Raw genomic sequence first — 21,375 nt, forward strand, 5'->3', positions numbered from 1 at the left:
CAAACAATTTTTATCAAAGAATGCATGGTCGAAAACAAAACGCAAAACCGCTAGAGGGCGTCAAAGTTTATGTTCTTATATGGGGCAAAAACACACAAAGAACGATGAAGTTAAGTTATAAAAGCAAATTTAATGACATGTGATTACAATAAGTGTTCAAAACAGTGGCCGGCAGCGGCTATGCAAGCAGTACAACGGCAAAGAAAAGATAGGCAAACATCCTGAAACACACCAGACATATCACGAACTTTGCCTGCAGCGGCAGATAGCTTGGCAACAAGTAATGCAGCGCAGTAACTCGCAATAGGAATGGAGCTTTCACGTTTGCATGAAACAACTTTCCAAACGTGCCAGCACCTTTGCGTTTTGTTTTCGACCATGCATTCTTTGATAAAAATTGTTTGCTTGGGTGTGTGCAATCACTTCCTAAAATTTTGCCCATCTTTTTAGAATCACCCTGTATATATATAAGTCATAGAGCTTTTTATTCAAATAGAATTGTTTAAATGCAGCTAAAACAAGAAGCAAAAAGTGTTAAGTAAAACACTCTAAAACTTATTTTTAGTATAGATATGTGAATGTTTTTGTTAATGTGTGTAACCTTGAGTGACATGAAGGGTATCTATAGGCTCTCATTGTTTTAAATAAAACATTACAAGGAGTGAGCAAATAAACCTTTTCTAAAATTAATAACAAGTTTTGGTACAAATTTTAACTCTCTTACAAAAAAAATTTTTTTTTTTCACTTTTTGAAAAAGCTCCCCAAAACATCATTCTAGATATTTTTCAAAATCTACAAACCAAGATTTTAAGAGGCATACCTAAAATAAATACTTACCATTGTCAATAATTTTAAGGATTATACAATGGTTTTAAAACTTAGACAAATGTATCTGCAGCTTGAAAAAATTTTGTCACTTTTTTCCACTCACTTCATTTTAAAATCAAGGGATATTATTTGAATTTTTATCTTTTAAAAGCTTTGCGATTGAAAATTTGTATTTCGCAACATTTAATGAAATAAATTATTGAATACAATAATTTATTTTTCACCCATTAAGATATGAATACTGTATAAAAACTTATTGTACACCCTGTTTGCATAAATAAGTTCTCCAGCTAAGCTTTTATTTCTTCTACTGCAGTTTACAAATTAACATATCAAGAAGCTGACATCAGATTTCCTTGTGGCTCAGAGCTAAGAAACTAAGTAAAACAACTGTTCCAGTTGGTTTTGCAAATATCTTGCATAGCAAGAGGGAATAAGGATTTTTACCATTTAAGTCCACTTAATATAACTACCGTCATGTGGGGCTACTTTGTGCAAATTCGAATTTGGCACTTTTCAAGTGCTGCCATTCAGTATTATTGTTTGTTTTTTTCATGCTAAAAATGTGTGGAATTTGAAGATAGAAGTCTCCTCTATTGCTACAAAAATTTTTTCGAATTTTAAAACAATCTCAGAGTGTGTTTTGTTTATTCAATGTCAAAAACTTTCCGAGAACGGCGGACGTCGAAAAGTGTGGGTGGAAACTTTAGCTGTGAAATGCAAAGATGTTGACAAAACAATTGTCGTAAGTGCAAATTTTTTAATTCATATATTGATAAACAATTATATCATGTTAGCGTTAAAAAAATTTGAAAATTAATAACACATAAACGGAAAATGAAAAAAAAATGCACTGAGGGGCTACTTTGTGCAAAGTTTCATTCATTATTTTTCGACAGAAAAATGATCAGACGTTATAAAAAAATACCTGGAACGAGAAACTACTGTGATTACACTTTAGAAAAGCTGCAACAATGATTGCAAGCAGTTGCTGGTGGTATGTCGATTGCAGAAGCTTCTCTGAAGTACAAAATCCACAGAAATAGTATCTCTAATAAAATTCACAAGAAACACGTGAAACGTGCTAGTAAACTATTCTTTTTCTTCTACGAAGATTTTCTAATGAATTAATCAAACGATTTAACACATAAAAATATATTTTATAGGACATCAGGTGATTTTGACAGAAACTGAAGAGCAAGTTCTGTCTAAGTATTGTGCACTTCTGGCTGAATGGGGCGTACCTTTGCAACTTTTTGATCTAAGGCTTATCACAAAACGATATCTTGAATCGCACAAACAGGAAAGTTGCCGATTTCGAGGATAAGATGGATTCCTTTTGTTTAAACTCAAATGTTTTGAAATAAACATTCTTTTTAAGAAAAAATTCTTTATAAAAAATGGTTTTTTAACGCTGAAAATTATTTTCAAAGTAATATCTTTACATATCTTGATGTTTTTGTTATTAAAAATGTCAACAATTACTTTTTCAACAATTTTATATCAATATTTTACTAAAAACATGATTGTTAAACTGAATTCCTATCGCTGCACAAAGTAGCCCCACTTGGGGGCTACTTTGTGCAAGGTATGTTTTGACTTATTATTTATAAATATTACATACAAATAATGCTAATATTGATCAAATTCACTCGTCTGAGACCTGTTATGAATATTAATATTGATAAATTTTACTAAAGTTTGAATTAAAAATCCTGCACAAAGTAGCCCCACATGACGGTACTTAAGTTGTCCATTGATTAAAGATGAAAATTTACACCATAAATATTGAAAATTACATAATAATAATAAATATAGAAGCAAAAACAAAATTTAAGTATATATACAACATGTTTTAACTTTAAAATAAACCATTATAGCTGTTAAATTTACCACAATTGGAGAAAAAGAATTTTGAAACAAGAAAATAACACTGATAAATTATTTCACCCTTTGAAACAAAATAACAAAGTTTGGTATATTATTATTTAAATTAAACTTGGCTATAAAAAATAGCATTAATATTGAAGTACAAGTAATATTTCTTTTTAAGCTTTCACATAATTTACTAATGTCAATGCCAACAGAGTTTAATGAAAAGAAAACTGTTATAATTATCTATGATTTTAAAATGTATGCTTATTCTAAACTGTAATGTAATAATTTTGTTTCGTCATCAAGGGGAATATCAGATGCTTAAGGTACGGTAATATATAAGAATTCGTGGTTTCAATTATTTCTTTAAAGTTTTTTCGATCAAAAGTGATTGATTGGCAATGGGGGTGATATTTTTCTTTGAAACACAAAAATGCTTATAAAATATGTTTTTGAAGCGATTTTACTTAGGTTTTGGAATGAAAAATAATAACAATAAATGAAAATATATTATTTTTCCTAAAGTAAAACTTGCCAGTTGCTCTTGACTTCTCTAATATCATGACACTAATTTGAGGAAGTCGCTGCTTAACTAACATAGCTGTAATTACTCCCGTTAATCCACATCCTACGATTCCAAGACGGATGTTAGTCATCGCGAATTCTTAGTTGTTTTTCACTTCATCGATAATATACAGCAAATTATTTTCGCATGAAATAGTACTATATGAATAATTTATTTATTCTTTATGCTGGGAATTTTTCCGTTTGGAAACAGACGATTGATAGTTAAATTGATGGCGAAGTTCATGTAAAAAATTACAAGTGTGTCATAATCTTTGCTTACAGCTTTCATATTGTTAATTTATACCTGTACTTTCAAGTAAAATGCAATAACTCATAGTAATAAAGCCAACTGTATTTTGCACTAATTATTTTTTAAAGTTAAATGCTTAATTTACTTGCCATAAAAACTTTCCATTCAAAAATTTATTTTTCTTAAATGCATGTAATTAAGTTTTGTCATTTGCTTGAAAAACTTTTTTAAACCTTACTTCCTAAAATTGTAAGTTTACAATTGAACAAATACAAACCAGCAACAGCGTAAGATTGATTATAAAAATTTAAAAGTTTCTTGTTCTCCTGTACTAATTCCTCACGTGTAGTAGTGTTACAATAATATATATATTTATTAAAAATATGGGGAAAATGAAGCATAAGGTACTTATTATTTATCCTTTCAAGTTCATATGTTTAATTCTACATTTCTTGGAAAAGAGAATAATCTGAATTGCCTATTTCATGAATGCCACTAATTCTTAGATTGTACTGTTACGTGATTTTACTACATTAAAATTTCTGTTAAAAAATTGTGATTTTTCTTCTTCCTCTCCTAAACATTGATTATGTAATTTTTTCTACATAAATATTGCGAATATATTGTTTTTACAGCGTAACTAACAGGAATAGGAGTACTCATACTTCATAAAGCAATTATATGCGTAACATTATCACTACTAGTACCCACTGTAATAAAGACAATGTTGTTCTTTCTAATTTTACTGCTATTACAATAATGAATCTTTATGTATGCTATTTTATATCTTTAAAATAAAAATCGAATAAGTTAAGGACTAATGTATTCATGCTTTAAACCTTAAGGCCATACAAATTTTAGGCCATATTACTTAATATTATTTAAATAAATAAAAATATTTTGACCTATTTTGTTCCAGAAATAGCCAGTTCAGGGTTGGGGTTTTGGATGTCCTAAACTGGTTTTGGTCTGGACACATGGGTTTTACTGTCCTAAACTGACTAAAACTGTCTTAAAGTGTCCAAACCCGTGAACTTTGGTAAAAGGTAAAAATTCTATGTGTGTAACCATTGTACACATAATATTTGATATTTTTTATGTAATTTACTTTAACTTATTAAAGGAAAATAATATAATTTATTAGGAAAAGGTTTATAATTTTTGAGGCTCCACAATTCATTGAACGACAAAAGTGAATACCTTATTCTTTAAATGTAAATATGCTTTTAATACTGATAAGTTATGTTTTTGCGTAAGGATAAATAATACAATATTAAAAAAAATATATTTAAAAAAAAAATACTAACATTGTTTAAAAATTAACCTTTTATTTTTCACAATATTTTTTAAAAATTTTTTTATAATTTCTTCATCACAGGATGATAAAAACGACATCTATTTAAAAAAAAATTGTTTTTAAATATAAATATATTAGTTTAAATTAGAAATACAAAATAACTGAAAAATGTAATAACAGTTTTGAATAGCATAACATCAATTTCAGTTACTGACACTGGTGATGTATTACCACTATGCTTAAAGAATTGAACATGAATGAAATAAAAGTATTCATGAATAGTGTTATAGATAAATAAACCTGTTTATGACTAACCAAGCACTTAGTCCCTAATAGCTTAACCTGTATGACTAGGTCAAGCTTCAGTTATGTGCTATTGAATGCTAAGGGGACCAATTGAACTTGATTATCTTCCTTTGTTTAAATTGAAGAGTCAAAAAATATTAATAAAACATTATACTTAACAAACTTACAAAAACAAATATTCTCTAGTAGATTTAGTTATCAATATGTTATCAGTTCTATGTTTATTTAACCTTTTAAATATTGTTCAGATAAAATTGTGACATAATTTGAGTAAAAGGGTTTTGGACAAAGGGGTTTCAGACAGGACGGTTTAAACTGTGGATTAATCCATTCTGTCCTAAACCTTGCCAACCCTGAGCCAGTTTGTTGTGTGGGAGAAACTGATGTATGTAGGCATATCTGTCCAGAGTACCCAAAGGACAAAATAATGGAGATAGTTGAAATTCTTTCATTAAAAAATAAAAGACTCATATAATGAAATGTTTTATTTGAAATGAAATATATTTATCTAAATGATAATTAGAATCTAAGAAAACACCAAATGCTGCTGCAAGTTTATCCTCTTGCTTTATTCTAAGAAGTTATTAAAAATTAAACCACCGTCTCTTTTGAATGTGAATGTTAGTGCGTTTGAATGTTTGTTGAACTTTTGAAGGTTGGTGCAGTAGTAAAAATAGTCGTTTACCTGGTTTGTACAAAGATTGAAAGAAAATAAAATGTGTTTTATTATTTTCATTATTTATAAGTCTATTTATCTCTTGTATGCTACATTTCAAAATGTTAATGTTTGGATTTTAATAAAATAGTTCAATTTATAGTAAATTTGCCCTTTGATTTGAAATTTTTTATGGAGAAAAAAATAATTATAAAAATTTTTTAATACTTGCCTTTGGTTAAAACATTTAAAATTTGGCATCAGTCTGGGTCCTAACAGCTGAATCAACTAGATTTTGCTAGTTTGGACTAATTTAATCAAAAATTTTCCTGGTTGTTGTATATTTTAAAACATTTTCAAATTCACAAGAATTCATTATCTATTATTTAAATATATCAATCATAAATGGAAAGTATTGCAGTAAATTTATTCGATTGATTTTTTATTAGTGTAATTATCTTTGTATTTTACTATTTTATTTTTGATATAGGAAAACTGTTTCTAAAGTTTCTTGCTTTAATGTTGTTTCTTACAATCTAGTGGATTTTTTTCCTTCTTTATGTTGGTGCCTATGCTTATGCCAAACATTTTTTAGGATTCTTTTATTTTTGTATGTGATCTCAATGATCATTTTAAATTTTTATTTTATAGTAGGTTTAAAAATTTTGCAGATATAGCTGTAACAATTATGTTGAAGTCTTAAAAACATTGTTTCTCTTTTACTTTAGAAAAATTATGAAGAAATTTACACCATATAAAGTTACTGTTAATGTATGCCTCAAATTTACACATTGTTGTTCTATTTCTTTTATTGCTGAAAAATAGTTTTTTTTTTTTTTTTTAATATAGTCCCTTTTTTTTAGAGAGGTAAAGCTGCAAAAAATGCACAAAAAAGAATTGATGAACCCGAGGCACTTGCACCTCATTCCTTTGTTATAAACAGAGGAAAGCTTGGAAAGAATGGACACGAATTATTGCTAAATTTTCGAAAAATAATGGAACCATATACCGCTTCTCAATTAAAGGTAAGCAAAAGAACTAAAAAGAATTTTCAGTATTTTTTGAATACCTACCCTGTTTGATGCAGAATTTCCATGCTGTGATTTTTCTTATTACAGGTACAAAAAGCGAATGTATTGAAAGATTTCGTTCATATAGCGGGTCCTTTAAATGTTACACATTTAGTAGTTTTCACTAAGACTGAAAATGCAATCTATTTGAGAACAGCAAAACTTCCACATGGTCCTACATTGACCTACCAAGTAAAAGAGTACTCTTTAATTAAAGATATTATATCTTCTCAAAAGAAATCTGTAATTTATGAAAAATTGTTTCGTCATCAACCTCTTCTTGTTTTAAATAACTTCTCTGGTGATGGTGTGCATTTGAAGCTAATGGCTACAACATTTCAACACATGTTCCCATCTATAAATGTTAACAAGGTAAGACACATCATTAGAAGTATTTTTATTATTTTTTTTTGCTGGAAACTAATTTCAGTATATTTCAAACTCAGTATAACATATATAAGACGTGTGGTGGGGCCGTAATGCACTGTAACTATGTACCAGTACTTTTTTTTGTGTTGTTCTGAAACTATAATTCGAGTATTGCATGTTTTTATTTAATTTATAATTCTTCATTTTTCTTTAAAAAGACTAAGTTGGCTAAAAAACTGATAGGGGCCGTTTCCGCTACCTTCGAATGTCCGGAATGCACACAAATGTTTCGAAACTCTGTGTAAGATTTTAATATTTGTACAAAAATTAAGTTAGTTTTAAGTACTAAAATTATGTTATGTAAGTGTAAAAATGTGCAACATGTTTTTGGAGTGGTTTTTTAGGAGTAAAAAAGAATGCAGCAAAATTTTGGATGCTATATTAGAACAGTTCCATTTAGTTCTAATGGGTGTTAAAACATGGTGTCTGTAAAGCAAATGGGATTTCATGTATTGGTCGTTATTATAGGAAGGGAGATCGTACTAAAGAGTGTGGGCCGTGTATGTGTGTTGTAGTTTACTTTTTCTTTTAACTTCTTCATACGAAACATCCCCAAATTCATTTTAAATCTAATGTCAGGTTGTATCATTAATTATAGATGTATACTTATATAATCTATATGTTTTATTGAAATGCTTAATACATAACTTTTTTATTTTAATAAACATGGATTAGTACTAGATCAATTTCTCACATATTTATTGCTTGTTTGTCTAGTCTCATTGAAACTTTTTTGTCTTTTCATTTTAATTGCGTTAACCACATGATACAATAAATTTTTATTTTCTTACAGACAAACTTAAATACTATTCGAAGATGTTTATTCTTAAACTATAACGAAGACAAAACTGTGGATTTGAGACAATAGTAAGTATTTCAAGAAACTTCTAATGATTTTTTTCCCTTTTTTTTATGTGGTAATGTAACAAAACTTTAAAATTTTTGTATAGGTTATCAAGATTTATTTCATTCACTTTTATTAAAAAACTCAACCAATCTAAATATTTTTTTGATGTATTTATTTATTTTTTTGCTTCATTTTATCCTGTTTGTTAGTAAATTTATGCTACGATATATATTTAAATAAGTAGAGAAATAATTATGATTTAACAACTGTAACACGTAATATTAATAATTATTTTGTTCTTTTTTTACTGTTTGCTTCGCACTTGTATTTCGGTTGTTTTTATGTATTTATGTAAAAATGGGTACCTACGTATCAACGCAACCAGGCCAAAATGTGCGTAAATCGCCAAATTTGGCGACTCTACTTACGCCAAATTTGGCTACCCTACTTACAGCAACCCTACGTGGTTTTTAGTTAAGAAACAAAATAATAATAAATAATTTTGTTTTAATAATAATTTGATAATTTTAATAATAATTAATTAATAATAATTTTGTTTTAATAATAATAATTTTGTTTTAAATAATTTTAAAACAAAATAATATAAAAAACTGTATTAAAAATTATCTGTAATTAATAAATGTACATTTTCTTTCTATTCAAAATTTCTTACTTAAACTTACAAATCGCGCCAACCTGGTTGCGATAATATGTAAGTACCTAAAAATGAAACAGGCGAAACAAAGCGTAAGCAAATGAAACAAGCGTAGAGTCTTAAGCATAAATAATTATGAGCTGTTTTTTAGCATTGTGCGTTGTTTGTCTAATTTGTTTTAGAAAATTTAAAGAAGTTATATAAATGAGTAAGGCACAGATTAATTATTTTGGTTTTTAAACAAATTGAGCCTTAATAATAACTCATATGCTAGAAAGGCTTGCAATGTTTTACTTATGTATTATTTTACTGTAAAATGTCGATCGAAATAACTAATATTTTTATTTATTTATTAATATTATGTTTTCTTCTGTAGCAGAACACAATATTATGAATTTTGTCTCACACATTAAATTAATTTTCCAAATATTTTGTGAAGATGAATCTATATTAGAATATCTCTGTTGAAAGAGTAAGCAGTTATCTTTAAATATATACAGGCTCTAAAACTTTAATGTGCCTAAGTAGCCTTTCTTCCCCTTTTTTTGTTTTTTCATTCTTTTTCTCTTATCTTTCGTATCAGAAATAACTTTTTGCACCATCTGGCTTTGTTACATTGGATAAATATTATTGTTTCATAAGTTTAACATATTGTGGCCCCATTAAACGAGATAAAGATATGCTGTATAATTCAAAACTTTTCATCCTTTTTTTTTCTGTGTGTCTTTTAAATTTTATCACTTCCTTTTAGTTCTGTAGGCAAACTTTGAAAACTATAGTAAATATTTTTTAATTAATTAATTTTGATTTGAATATTGTATTTTGTAATTTAATAATATTTCCATTTTACCATTAAAAAGTGCTTGAACTTAATTTAGACTAACTTAATTTACTCTTTCTAAATAGTGCCATGAAAGTAGTTCCTATGGGAATGAGTAAAGCTGTTAAGAAGCTTATTTTAAAACTATTTGAAGCTTCACCCTATCTAACAATATAAATATATGCAACACAATACAAAACTTTTTTTCTGTGTATTATTTTAAATTTTATAATTTTCTTTCGTTCTTGTAGACAAAATTTAAGAACTACAGTTAATATTTTGAAATTAATTTACTTTAATTTAAATATTGTATTTTCTAATTTTTCAATTGCTCTATTTTACTATCAAAAAATGTTTGAACTTTTTGGGTAACTTATTTCTTTCTCTTTCTAATTAGTGCCATAAAAGTTGTTCCTACAGGAATAAGTAAGGCTGTTAAAAAACTTATCCAATCAAAAGTTCCAAATTTAAGTCAGCATAAAGATATTTCAGACTTCATTGAAAAATCTGGTAATCTTTCTGAGAGTGAAGTTGAATTTGATGGTGCAACAAATACGGTTACTTTACCTCAGCCAATATCATCACGAGGGAACATAGCTTTTGAAAAAAGTGCCATACGGTAAGCATTCAACTTGTGCCAGACAGTATATTGTTAACATATTTTTAAATATATTTTTGTTTATTTATTTAAAAATTACACTATGTACTATTATATGGTAAAGAACTGTTGTTTGTAGATCTCAACCAAATTTAGTGAATGAAAAAAAAAATGTAACTTAGAAGTTCTTTTGCTATTTTAATCCTAATGTTAGTCTTGAGTGGTAAAATTCAGATATTTAATAAAATTTAAAGTTGTATATTTGCTTCTAAATTCAAATTTTGTATCATAATTCTCAGTGCTACTTTAATTTTTTTAATTCATATTAAACTAAAAATGATTGTCTTAAAGTGAAATTTTATAAAAGCTTGAATTTATTAAAAAGAACTGTTTTTTTTGTAACACCAATAGAGATTGAACGATTGACCATTCTTTATGTGCATTAACACAAATGATATTGCTTTCTATGTTACTTTTTTCATGTGGTACAATAAAAGTTTGTAAATATTGCGCATTGTTGCTTTGATTAACTAAGTTGAGCTGAGTCATAAAATAAATAGAGTTCGAAATAAAAATGAAAGTTAGTTCGAATCTTATTAACTTTTGATCTAATAATCAGAATTTCAACTAAAAAAGGCACTATAATCAGTAAAATTTTAAGCGTTTAATTCTAATTAATTAGGGCAATCGCAAAAGCTTACTTTTTCTAAATAAACGCCTTTTTTTCCCCAAGGTGCCAGCAATAATTATCTTGTCTTAAGATAAATAAAAATATTTTCAATTTGAAAATGTGTTAAACTTACAATAAAAAAATCAACATAAATGATCTATGCTTCTTCAATTTTTCATTTGTTTTTTAAAGATATCTTCCTCTCAAATAAAAATTACTATAAAAGAATAACAATCTCTGGGGCAGTTTTATTACTTCTTGCTTCTCTTTTATCTTTAGAGAGGAGGGTTATCTTTATTTTAATGGAATTAATTATGAAAGAAAACATCAAAATGGAAACATTTGAAGTTGTTTCAGTATTACTAGCATATACCCTTCTCTGTACTGAGATACAGAATGAAAAAAAAAATAAGTAAATAACTGAAATATTAGTTAATCAATCGAGTTAAAATATGAAGTATTCATATATAAAATTTAGCATTATAATCCTTGATTCTGTAATATTTTAGCATTTCTTTTCCCTTAGCACTTGTTTATAGCATCATAAAGTTATGAAATAAGAATGACACTTATATTTTCTTCATGGGGATTACATTATTTTCTCGCATTATGTATGGTCTTTTATTTAGTTTTTGAGTTCTACACATTTGGAGTGTTGTATTATTTTTAATTAAATATTTTTTCCAATTCGATATTTTTTATTTATTTTAAGGTTTTATGAAATTGGTCCAAGAATGACATTGCAACTAATGAAAATTGAAGAAGGTCTTATGAGCGGGGAAGTTCTTTTCCATCAGTTTGTATCTAAAACTCCAGAAGAAATTAAAGTTTTGAAAGAAAGGTGTAAGGAAAAAAAGTTAGTTCCATAGTTTTTATTCTATAGTACTCTTGTAATGACTTTTTGTAACTCTTGAGATGAGATTTTAAAAAAAAAATCAGAATTTCTGTTTAACTTACTTTTTAATTGATTTTTAGTACACAGTTTTTATCATCTGAAAACAGCGCCGGATTAAGAGTATGCGGGGCCCTAGGCCATTCAAATTTTTGGGGCCTTTAAATAAAATTTTTTTCTCACATATTTTTTATTTATTCTTAATTTTTTTTAAAATTTATTTTCAAAAAATCCATTTTAAGGGAGCCCCAGGCCATGGCCTAGTCTGGCCTAATGGGTAATCCAGCCATGTCTGAAAAATTTATTACTACCATATGTAGAAAGATATGTGTTGCTTGTATGTAATTAAATTTTGATATATGCTGTAAAAATTAAGGCAGCTTCAACCGGTGATTTCATATTTTTTAAACTTATGACCAGTGGTCGAATGTAGCATGCTTCAAATAACGAAACTACTGTAGTTGTTACATTTTTCAGTAGTTTGTTGTGTAGTCCTCTCTTAAAAGCTAACATACGATAGTTCAGCTTTAGGAACTGCGCACTGTTTACTCATCCTTCAGGTTTATAATCTTAATTAAATCTTTGAATTGTCTTATGAAAAAGAAACTCAGAATTTTGCTATCAAGATGTTTTTCTTAATATGTCCAACTGTTAATTGGAAAATGATGCTCAACATAAACTTATTAACATTTTTAATTCGAATTTTTTTCTCCCTTGTTCATCAAATTGCAGTGAAAGCATTGTTTTTCATTTCATTTCTTGCAGAAACTAAATTACTTTCAAATGCAGGGCTGATTGTGCTCCGGAAAAAATCCGGATTTCCGGAATTTTCGCTAACAGTGATCCGGAAGTTTCCGGAGATCGAAGGTCCAGGCGTTTCAAAAAATCATTATCACAGAAGTTTCCGGAAATTAAATTTTCAAAGGTGGAACTTAAAAACACAGTTTATTTTATTTGTTTGTAAGGGAGAGCCAGAGAGATACTTTATAAGCTCATATTCATGATTAATTTTAATTTTTTATCAGTAAATAGTTGTTATAATCATAAACTCAAGAAAGAAAGACATATTTGTAAATTTTAATTACTTCTCCAGGTATGTGTAAATGGTATAGGTATGTGTAAAATTTTAAATATTTTTAAGTGAACTAAGAAATATTGAGAAAAAGAAAAAAACACCTTGTTTAAATTTTTTTCTAATTTTTCAATTAAACAGTTCTTATTTTTCTTTTTTATTAATTTTTTTTAACTCAATGAATTTTCCGGAATTTTGAGTTGGGCTCACAATCACCCCTGCAAATGTCAATTTACTAGAAGAATTTGGTTTAATTTCTTTGTCCCCCCCCCTTTAATATTTTGATGATTTTTGTTTCGATATTACGATGCATTATGTTTAATTTCATTTTGGTCTACATTTATTCTTTAGTATGTAGATTATATCCACATTTAGTTCTGACTTAATTTATTGTTTCATAATAAAATTATAAATTTTCTTTTAAACTTATTTTAATTTATGTTTCTACAGGAGTGCAGAATATGACCTATTGCGCATGCAAAGTTTGGAAGATAATTAGTGTGCCACAAGGAAAATTTCCCTTCCTAGAGCTTTTTGAGTAAAGATCTAAAATATATAACTGAAAATATATTTAAAAATGTTTGCTCATTAAAATACCATGTGATATTTCTTTTCTAATAGGATAATAAAAATTTCTGATTAATAGGAACATTATGACTTATTCAATTTTATTTATGTTTTCGTTATTCTGTGTTTCTACTATTTATAAATGATAATTATAGATTATAAAAAGAAATACTCTTCTTTTTTTAATTATTGAAGCTGAAGATTTATGACATTAACCTGATTTTTTTTACAGTTTTCATAACAAAATATTGAAACTTATTCCTAGAATAAAAGCTCAGCATTGACTACAGTGGCTTCTAAGAAATTTTGCAATATTGTGCTTATTTAGCTCCGCTGTTTTAAGCTTTGAGCTCTTATCCTAATTGGAAAGTATTATTTCTGCGACTAAGTTTCTTCTGTCTGATCAGTTCTTTTTAATTTAAAATGAACATATTTATATCAGGTGTATCTTCAATTATAAATAAGTATTTTAAAGACGTGATATAGCAATTCTGAGAAACCAGTGAATTTTTGCGTAATATTACAAAATTCGACAGAGGCTACTGTGAACAATCCTGTCATTCTAGGTATATGAATAAGTTTCAATAGTTATGTTCCTATGAGGTTAAATAAGAACCTCAATAAAATGAATCTAACTTTACCATATTTTAGTAATTAAGAAAAAAATTAACAGATGTAATATTAGGTTGATAAAACTTTTAAACAGCTTACTTTGGTTTTAATGATTGATGGAATATAAATAAAGCAATCACTGGATCATTAGAAAGTAATTTTGCAGAATGAGGAAATTTTACAAAAAAGTTGCATTCTGTATCATAGAATAATTCAAGTGCAAATCTTGAGCAATACTCAACAGCCTCTAATTTTAGGTAATGATCTTTGAAAAGATAAAACAAAAATTATTAAGGAGACGAAATTAAGCATAAAATTCACATTTTCTTTTAAATTTTTACTCAGATTGAAGTAAAAGAAATAGAAGTAACGCCAGGGTTGGCTAATTTACGGAAACAAATTTTATGCACAGTTATCACCCTGGGGTTCAGTGTGTGTTTTCTTTTTTTTTTTAATACCTTTTTTTCCGCAATGCATTCTCTTGGCTACTGTAGTCATGCTATGTAACAAAGATTTGAAAGTCATTTAAGCAAAATTACAAATATTTTTGATGTTTAAAATTAAAAAAAAGATATTGTTATTTTTTTCACTTTTCTTATTCTTTGGAACTTTCAATTATATTGATCACACATATTATAAAATGAGCCCATTTACATGTAAGCATGTATATATATTTTCTTCTTTATGAGTATGAACTTTTAAGTATGCAACTCGCACAATTTTTATTTTTTTAATATTTTTTAAATTTATCTATTTTTTTTATGTAAGAAGTGTGTATTTTCACCTTTTGCATTTTTTCTTAATATTAAAAGTGTAAAGGTCAGAGACAGATTTTGTTTGTATATTTTTATTCATGTACTGTTTGTCTAAGATAGGTACTCTGCCAGACATTCGCCTGGAGTGGTGACTATGGTAACGAGGTATGATAATTTCAAGTAGTGGTGCGGGATCCCTCTTTAGGACTGGTTTCGGCGAGAGAAGAGACCTCTTTCATCGAAGCTACCCTCCCTAAAATGCCCTCTTCTTGTTTCCATAGCACCAGACTGCCGCAGACTTAGTGGCGGTCAGAGTACCTATCTTAGACAAACAGTAGACAACTTTTTCAAACTAAAATAATAGCAATCAAAACAAATGAAAAGTTTAAGCTCCTTGCAGTCCCACACACAGAAAGCTATCGTTTAGCTTGCATGTTAGCTAAACATTTACTTATTTACTTTATTATTTTTTATGTTATTATAAAAAATCTGTATATAAGTGAGATAAATTTTCTAAAATTTCCAACTATAAAAAGTTATTAAAACCTCTTGCTTCTTTTTAAATAAGTTTTAGCTATTATGATTTACAAAGCTATTGTCAGAGCAGTGCATTGATATAACACAGAAACAAAGGAAGAGAAATAAAAGTTGTTTAAATTTTTTCACTTTGTTTTTGATTACATGGAAGATATACAGGGTAATCATAAAATAATTTGTGAATGCATGGATCCCTAGTGACCATTTAATTTGTAATAATACATTATAAAATCGGAACCAGTCAGTCTTGACTTTCGCTTCTAAGGCTTGGACAATGACAAAACAGGAGGAAAATTGTATTGCATCATTTGAGAGGAAGATTTTACTTGTGGTGTAAATGAAAACACTAACTGGAGAAGGAGATTTAACTTTGAACTGTACAAGATTTATAAACAACCTGATATTATTAAATACATAAAAATAAATAGAATGAATTGGATGGCCCATGTGATTCGAATGAGTGATGACAATACAATAAAAAAGATACTGCTTTTTAGACCCACTGGAACAAGAAAGCGGGGAAGGCCGCGGTTAAGATGGGCTGACTCAGTGGAGTCTGATTTTCTCGCAATTAATTAAAAGAATTGGAGATCAAAGGTGAATCAGAAGTAGTCGTGGAGAAATCTTCAGAGGAAGGTATTGGCTCACATTGGGCTGTCTGACAAACTATGATGATGCCATTATAAAATTCTGCATTAGGATGTAAAGTCTCAATGATGTTAAAAACGATCATCACGCTTTTACAGTTATGACAAAATTTCAAAAAAATAACCCCTAATTTTTTCCTCCGAAACATGATGTTTTGTACTATGTTTTTCATTCTAAAAATAATGCTCCAACTCCATTTTAAGTTCTTTACGGGTAAGATCACCTTTAAATGCAAAAAGAAGAAAATAGGTGAAATATTTTTTGCGTCTGTGAACTTTTTTTTTTGCATCAATGGTGTAACCGGGAATTTTTAAACTCTGTCTCTGTAACTATGAGAGTTGTATAATTTCCTATATTTTTAACACTATTCTTGAGCCTGTACCTTATACAAAGAGCTACAAAATTTTATTTCATCCTGCCAAGCATTATGATTGCAAGATGTTTAGAAGCTGGAAAAGCTATTTTATCTTTTCTTCTAATGACTGGCACTGAACTAGTATGTTCTTTGTAATGGAAGGTGCCAGAAGTGCTGCTCATTTAATGTTATCTGATGGGCACCTGTGAACCTGAGTTATAGACGCCAGCAATGGAAAAGCTATTTTATAATCTTGAGGTATATCTGCATTTACAACACAATATCAATTCAAAGGATATTGTTATGAGATACCCTTTGATTACTTTATTAATAAAAGATAAACAATCCCCTTTTCTTTAAAATATAAATATCATAATATTTTTTACCATGAAGTAGATTAGATAGTTCATTCAGCTGCAAGATTTGAGGAATCGGTATAGTCAAACATACTGCATCAAATTCATTACTTTATCCATTATCATATTTTATCATCTATTTTTCATTTGAAGTATTTACTTTAATTACTTGACGTTTGAAAAGTGCTTCACAACCTAAAAAAAAACTTGCAGAAAAATCATATGTTGTTCGGAAGAAATTATTATTTTTTTATTAAATACACCCTGTAACTCAAGTAGAACTATATTTTTTTCATAACTGGAAAGAATACTAGTGTCAATAATCACAAGGTAATTGGTAAACTGTTACACAACTTAAAGGAGACTAGTCACTGATAAATAGCATATATTTTTATGAATAAATTAGCATAACATTTAAAATGTATCAAAAATTAATCTAAATTTTCAAAATAAAGGAACAATTTTAATGAATATTCATTGTTTAACTTTGACTAAGTAAGAAAAACAGTCAACAGAAAAATAAAATAACTTGAATAATTTAAATTAAAAGTAAGAATTTTGTATACTGAGATGCAATTTTAATAGTTTGAAGGGCACATCTTTGATGTATTTAATTAGTGCAGTAAATAGTGTATTTAATTATCCATAAAAAGGTAAATTTATAAAGTCTTCTTCCTAATCCCCAAAATTAGCAGGGCTAAACAATGTCCATGAAATTCATGACCCAGAGGAATTCGGCCACCAAAAGTGCGTTTTCTAGAATGTCCAGTCCAGGAAATGTTGGAGAGAAGTCTGCATGTTGTAGCACCTGGGGTAGTTTGGGAAGATTTTAACACTACCCTCGAAAAAAAGAGACTTAAGGTGGCTGCTGGTAAGCGCCGTCTGATCCTTGCGGTTGCACCGAATGTTGAGTGCACCTCCTGGACGGGTGCTCTGGTGCCAGTGTTGTTTGGGGGGTACGAGCCAGGAAACATTGTCTTCGATTTTCTTTTTTGATGCCAGTTCCATGAAGGTGAGTGAATTTGGACTCATCAAAGTTTCTTCTGTCCCCTCCTTAGCCAGAGTGTCGGCGATAAGTAATACATAAAAATTATAGAAGCTTAAAAGGATATAATAATGAAATGTATGTGCAAAAATTTATAAAGCTAACAAGTAACACATAAGAAAAGCAAAAGTGTCAAAGTAACTCAAAATCGTGTTACTTTAATGGAAAAAAGTAAAAGTAATGCATAAAAAGTTAACATGAAAAAATAAAGCATTAAGAAAAGTAATGTATAAAATAAAAGTGTGTAAATTAATGCATAAAAAAGTATCGAGTAAAACTAACGCTTAAAAATAAAATCGTTGAAGAAGATCGAAAGAAAATGTAAAAGTTATGTATAATTATTTTATGCACTAGAAAAGTATATGCGTTAAATGAAGAATGACTACAACGAGTAAAATTGAAAGTAACACAGAATAGAAGAAAAAGCGTGAATATAAAAAACCCTTTAAATGTGTCACAGTAAGGCAAAATGAAAGCAAAAATTTCGCTTAAAGTAGATGCTTAAAAGCAACGCATAAAGAAAGGTAAAGCATAATATTAACGAGAAAATGAATTGAATAAAGAATTGTTGGGTGTAAAAGACAATAACACGCAAAATTTAAAAAAAAGATAAGAAAAGAAAACTTGTTAAAGTAATGCATAAGAACAATAAAAATAATGCCTAAAATTAAACACATAAATGTAACTCATAAATAAAAGTAATGCATAAAATATAGTGAAAAGGAAAGCAAAAAATATGGAAAGAAAAATAATAGTAGAGCACGGGATAGGAAGCAACACATTAGTAGGTCTGAGGTTGGAACCCAATTAGGTGTCAATATTTTTGAAAAAAAAACATTTATTTTTAATATTGTAATGTAAATAAAATATTTCTTTTCCTTAAATTGTTATTTTACTTCTTTATGAGAGCGAATAATAGCTTAAATATAGAGAAATTTTTGCTCATATACTATACATATAAATGACCCCATATTCCCCCTTAATATTAACCGATAATTTTCAAACTTGACCGGATAGTATATTTTAATGTATACTATACAATCGTACCAAATGAAATAATTATAGACAAATTAGGGGGCAGAGTGCTTTCCGTGCTTAAAGGTTAATATAAGTGGCAAAGATGTGTTTGGCCTGGCCTTTAGTGTTACGCGATAGGAAACAACAAATTAGTAGACCCAAGGGTTTGAGATCCGAGCCCAGTAAAGTGTCAATATTAAAAAAATTATATTTTATAACTTTTTTTTTTCAATATTGTAATGTAAATAAAATATTCATTTTCCTTAATATTTTTTTTTTTTAATCAAGCGAATGATAGCTTAAAAATGGAAAAATTTTTGCTCATATACTATGCATATGAATAACTCCATATCTCCCCTTAATATTAACCTATAATTTTTAAACTCGACCAGATATTGTATTTTAATATGCTTTACAATCGTGCCAAAGAAAACAATTATAAACAAATTAGGTGGCTCTAGAGAGGGCAAGATTTGGTTCCAATGGAAAAGCGAGGTAAAATTATAAAAGGTTAATATAAGTGGCAAAGCGGTGTGTGGTGTAATAGGAAGCAACAAATTAGTAGACCCAAGGATTCGGGGTTCGAACTCTGTTAAGGGTCGATATTTTAAATATTATATTACATCATGCTTTAAAATTAAGTCTTTAGAAAAATGTTATTCCTTACATCATGCTTTAAAATTAAGTCTTTAGAAAAATGTTATTCCAGTTAATATCTACAAAAAGTTGTTACTTTTTTCAGCTGTTGTCTGCAGAAAATTGACTTTGTTTCACATAATATAATTTCTTAAAGATTATCAAAATTATTTAGAAAAATGTAAAAAAAAAAATTTATGTAATCAAGAAATTTACGAAAGAAAAGCAATCAATATCAAGAAATTTAGTAAGTAAAAACAAACTGTTTATTTAATCATGTGGTGTTCATTTTCTCAATTACGCTGCTGTTGTCATAAATTTATAAGATATATCACTATGAAGTTTTTCCACCGTCTGATTTAGGATTGATATTAGATAAATTTTTAAAAATCTGACGGGAGTTGATTGTTGCATTTCTGAAAGAATAACTGAAAAGCCAATGCCCTGTCTTTTCATTGCGAGAGAAGCTCCTAATGGTAGACAAGTTGGTGACAGCTGCTATGGAAACAGATTATTCAATTGCATTTCAGGTAAAAAGACTGTTAGTTTATTTAGCTGCATGCCTTTGCGAAATGGATAACTCCTGTCTTTGATCAATGAAAGAATAACAACTGCTTACATAGCAATAGCCACATTATTTACGTCCCACTAGTACCCGACCCCAATGTGGATAAACAGTATATAAAATAAAGGCAATTTAAAAAAAAATTTCTAAGGTAACATATTTAAATAACTAAGTTGATAAGGTGAACCAGACACTGATTTTTTTAATAGTAAACGGATCCCTATCAGTAAAATTTTAAAAAAGGTAACCAATTTTCTAAGAGGCAACCAATGCACAAATTTACATTTTCAATAAAAACAGTTTAATAAAAAGGTTCACACATTAGGATTAAAGTGTTAGCATAGGATACAACACTACTGAGTTAGCATGCATAATCATACAGGGGTAAAAGTATAAAAAAATACCATTCCTATAAAAGATTTGGAAAAGCAATACTATTTCACTTTTTGTATTAAAAGTATTGTATCTTTTAATTGAAAAACATCAATTAGAATATGTGATGCTAAAGTTGTCTATATTTTATAAGAATAACTTCAATTTAATAATAGCTTCTCTCTTTTCTTTAATAATTTCACGCTTCATTGAAATAAACAAACAACAAAAATATGAACAAAAATAATCAAATCGTCACAAAAAGAGTTTCAGAGAATTCAAAATTTAAAAAAAAAATAATAATAATCGATATAAAGCACATTGTATTTCTAAAATTATAAGGCACACAGCTTAATAGCTAATCATAGTGAATAGGAATCAGTCATGTTTTATTCTAACAACTTTAATTTCATTCTTCATTTTTGCCATTACATATAGCAAAATATATTTAGTTTAATTTATATTTCTAATAAGTACCAAAGTGTATTTTGCTGAGTTGCAACTGTTTTTGTATAAAAGAACATGGGAAATTTTTAGTTATTTTCTTCTTTAATTCAAATATTGTTTAGTTTTACTTACAAAGAAGTATCCTTCATCTTTCAGGTAAAATTTAATCAAAATTTTTATTTTTGCCTAATGAGAGAGAAAAAGAGTAACAATTTCAAATTATTTATAATGCAAATAATTGACCACACAAAAAATCACGAAATAAACGATTTGTCCCCTTGCTTTCTAGCATCACTTAGAAACAGTCATCTCACAAAGAGTAATACGATGGATAATGTGAAGATCATCCATGTCAAGCTGACCATGGAGTTAGAACATATGCCAGAAGTAAAAGTTTTACCCATAGAAATATGTTACCAGTGTACACTGAGGGGAGGTAGATCACTCTACAGTATTATATTTGAGATAAAAATAACTAAATAAATGTATATGTGATCTCATAACTCTTAGTACTAAATGTGTGACACAGAACAATAGATATACTTTCGATACTTTATATATTTGATTTACATTTTAATGTGAATAAAGACTTATTCTCATACAATTCGCCATTATTCAGTTTTTAAACACC

General features: G+C 28.1%; 2 protein-coding genes across 2 annotated transcripts in view; one reads left to right on the top strand and one right to left on the bottom strand.

Moving 5' to 3' along the window:
- LOC107444555 (renalase) overlaps positions 1–3,522 on the bottom strand; it is a 21,944-nt gene extending 18,422 nt beyond the window's left edge. The window contains exon 1 of the mRNA XM_043038751.2: positions 3,240–3,522. Within this exon, the coding sequence (XP_042894685.1) occupies positions 3,240–3,360 (121 nt within the window). The 5' untranslated portion in view covers positions 3,361–3,522. The remainder of the gene's footprint in view (positions 1–3,239) is intronic.
- Positions 3,523–3,910: 388 nt separating this feature from the next.
- LOC122268720 (suppressor of SWI4 1 homolog) lies at positions 3,911–13,481 on the top strand (the record flags this gene model as incomplete). Its single annotated transcript, XM_043038752.2, is given in 7 exon segments — positions 3,911–3,925; positions 6,643–6,804; positions 6,898–7,221; positions 8,072–8,145; positions 9,998–10,219; positions 11,581–11,724; positions 13,283–13,481. Coding segments are annotated over 7 exon segments (990 nt in total), but the record flags the coding sequence as incomplete, so codon positions are not given.
- Positions 13,482–21,375: the final 7,894 nt, after the last annotated feature.

This window comes from Parasteatoda tepidariorum, chromosome 4, assembly GCF_043381705.1.
Source record: "Parasteatoda tepidariorum isolate YZ-2023 chromosome 4, CAS_Ptep_4.0, whole genome shotgun sequence".
Taxonomy (NCBI): domain Eukaryota; kingdom Metazoa; phylum Arthropoda; class Arachnida; order Araneae; family Theridiidae; genus Parasteatoda; species Parasteatoda tepidariorum.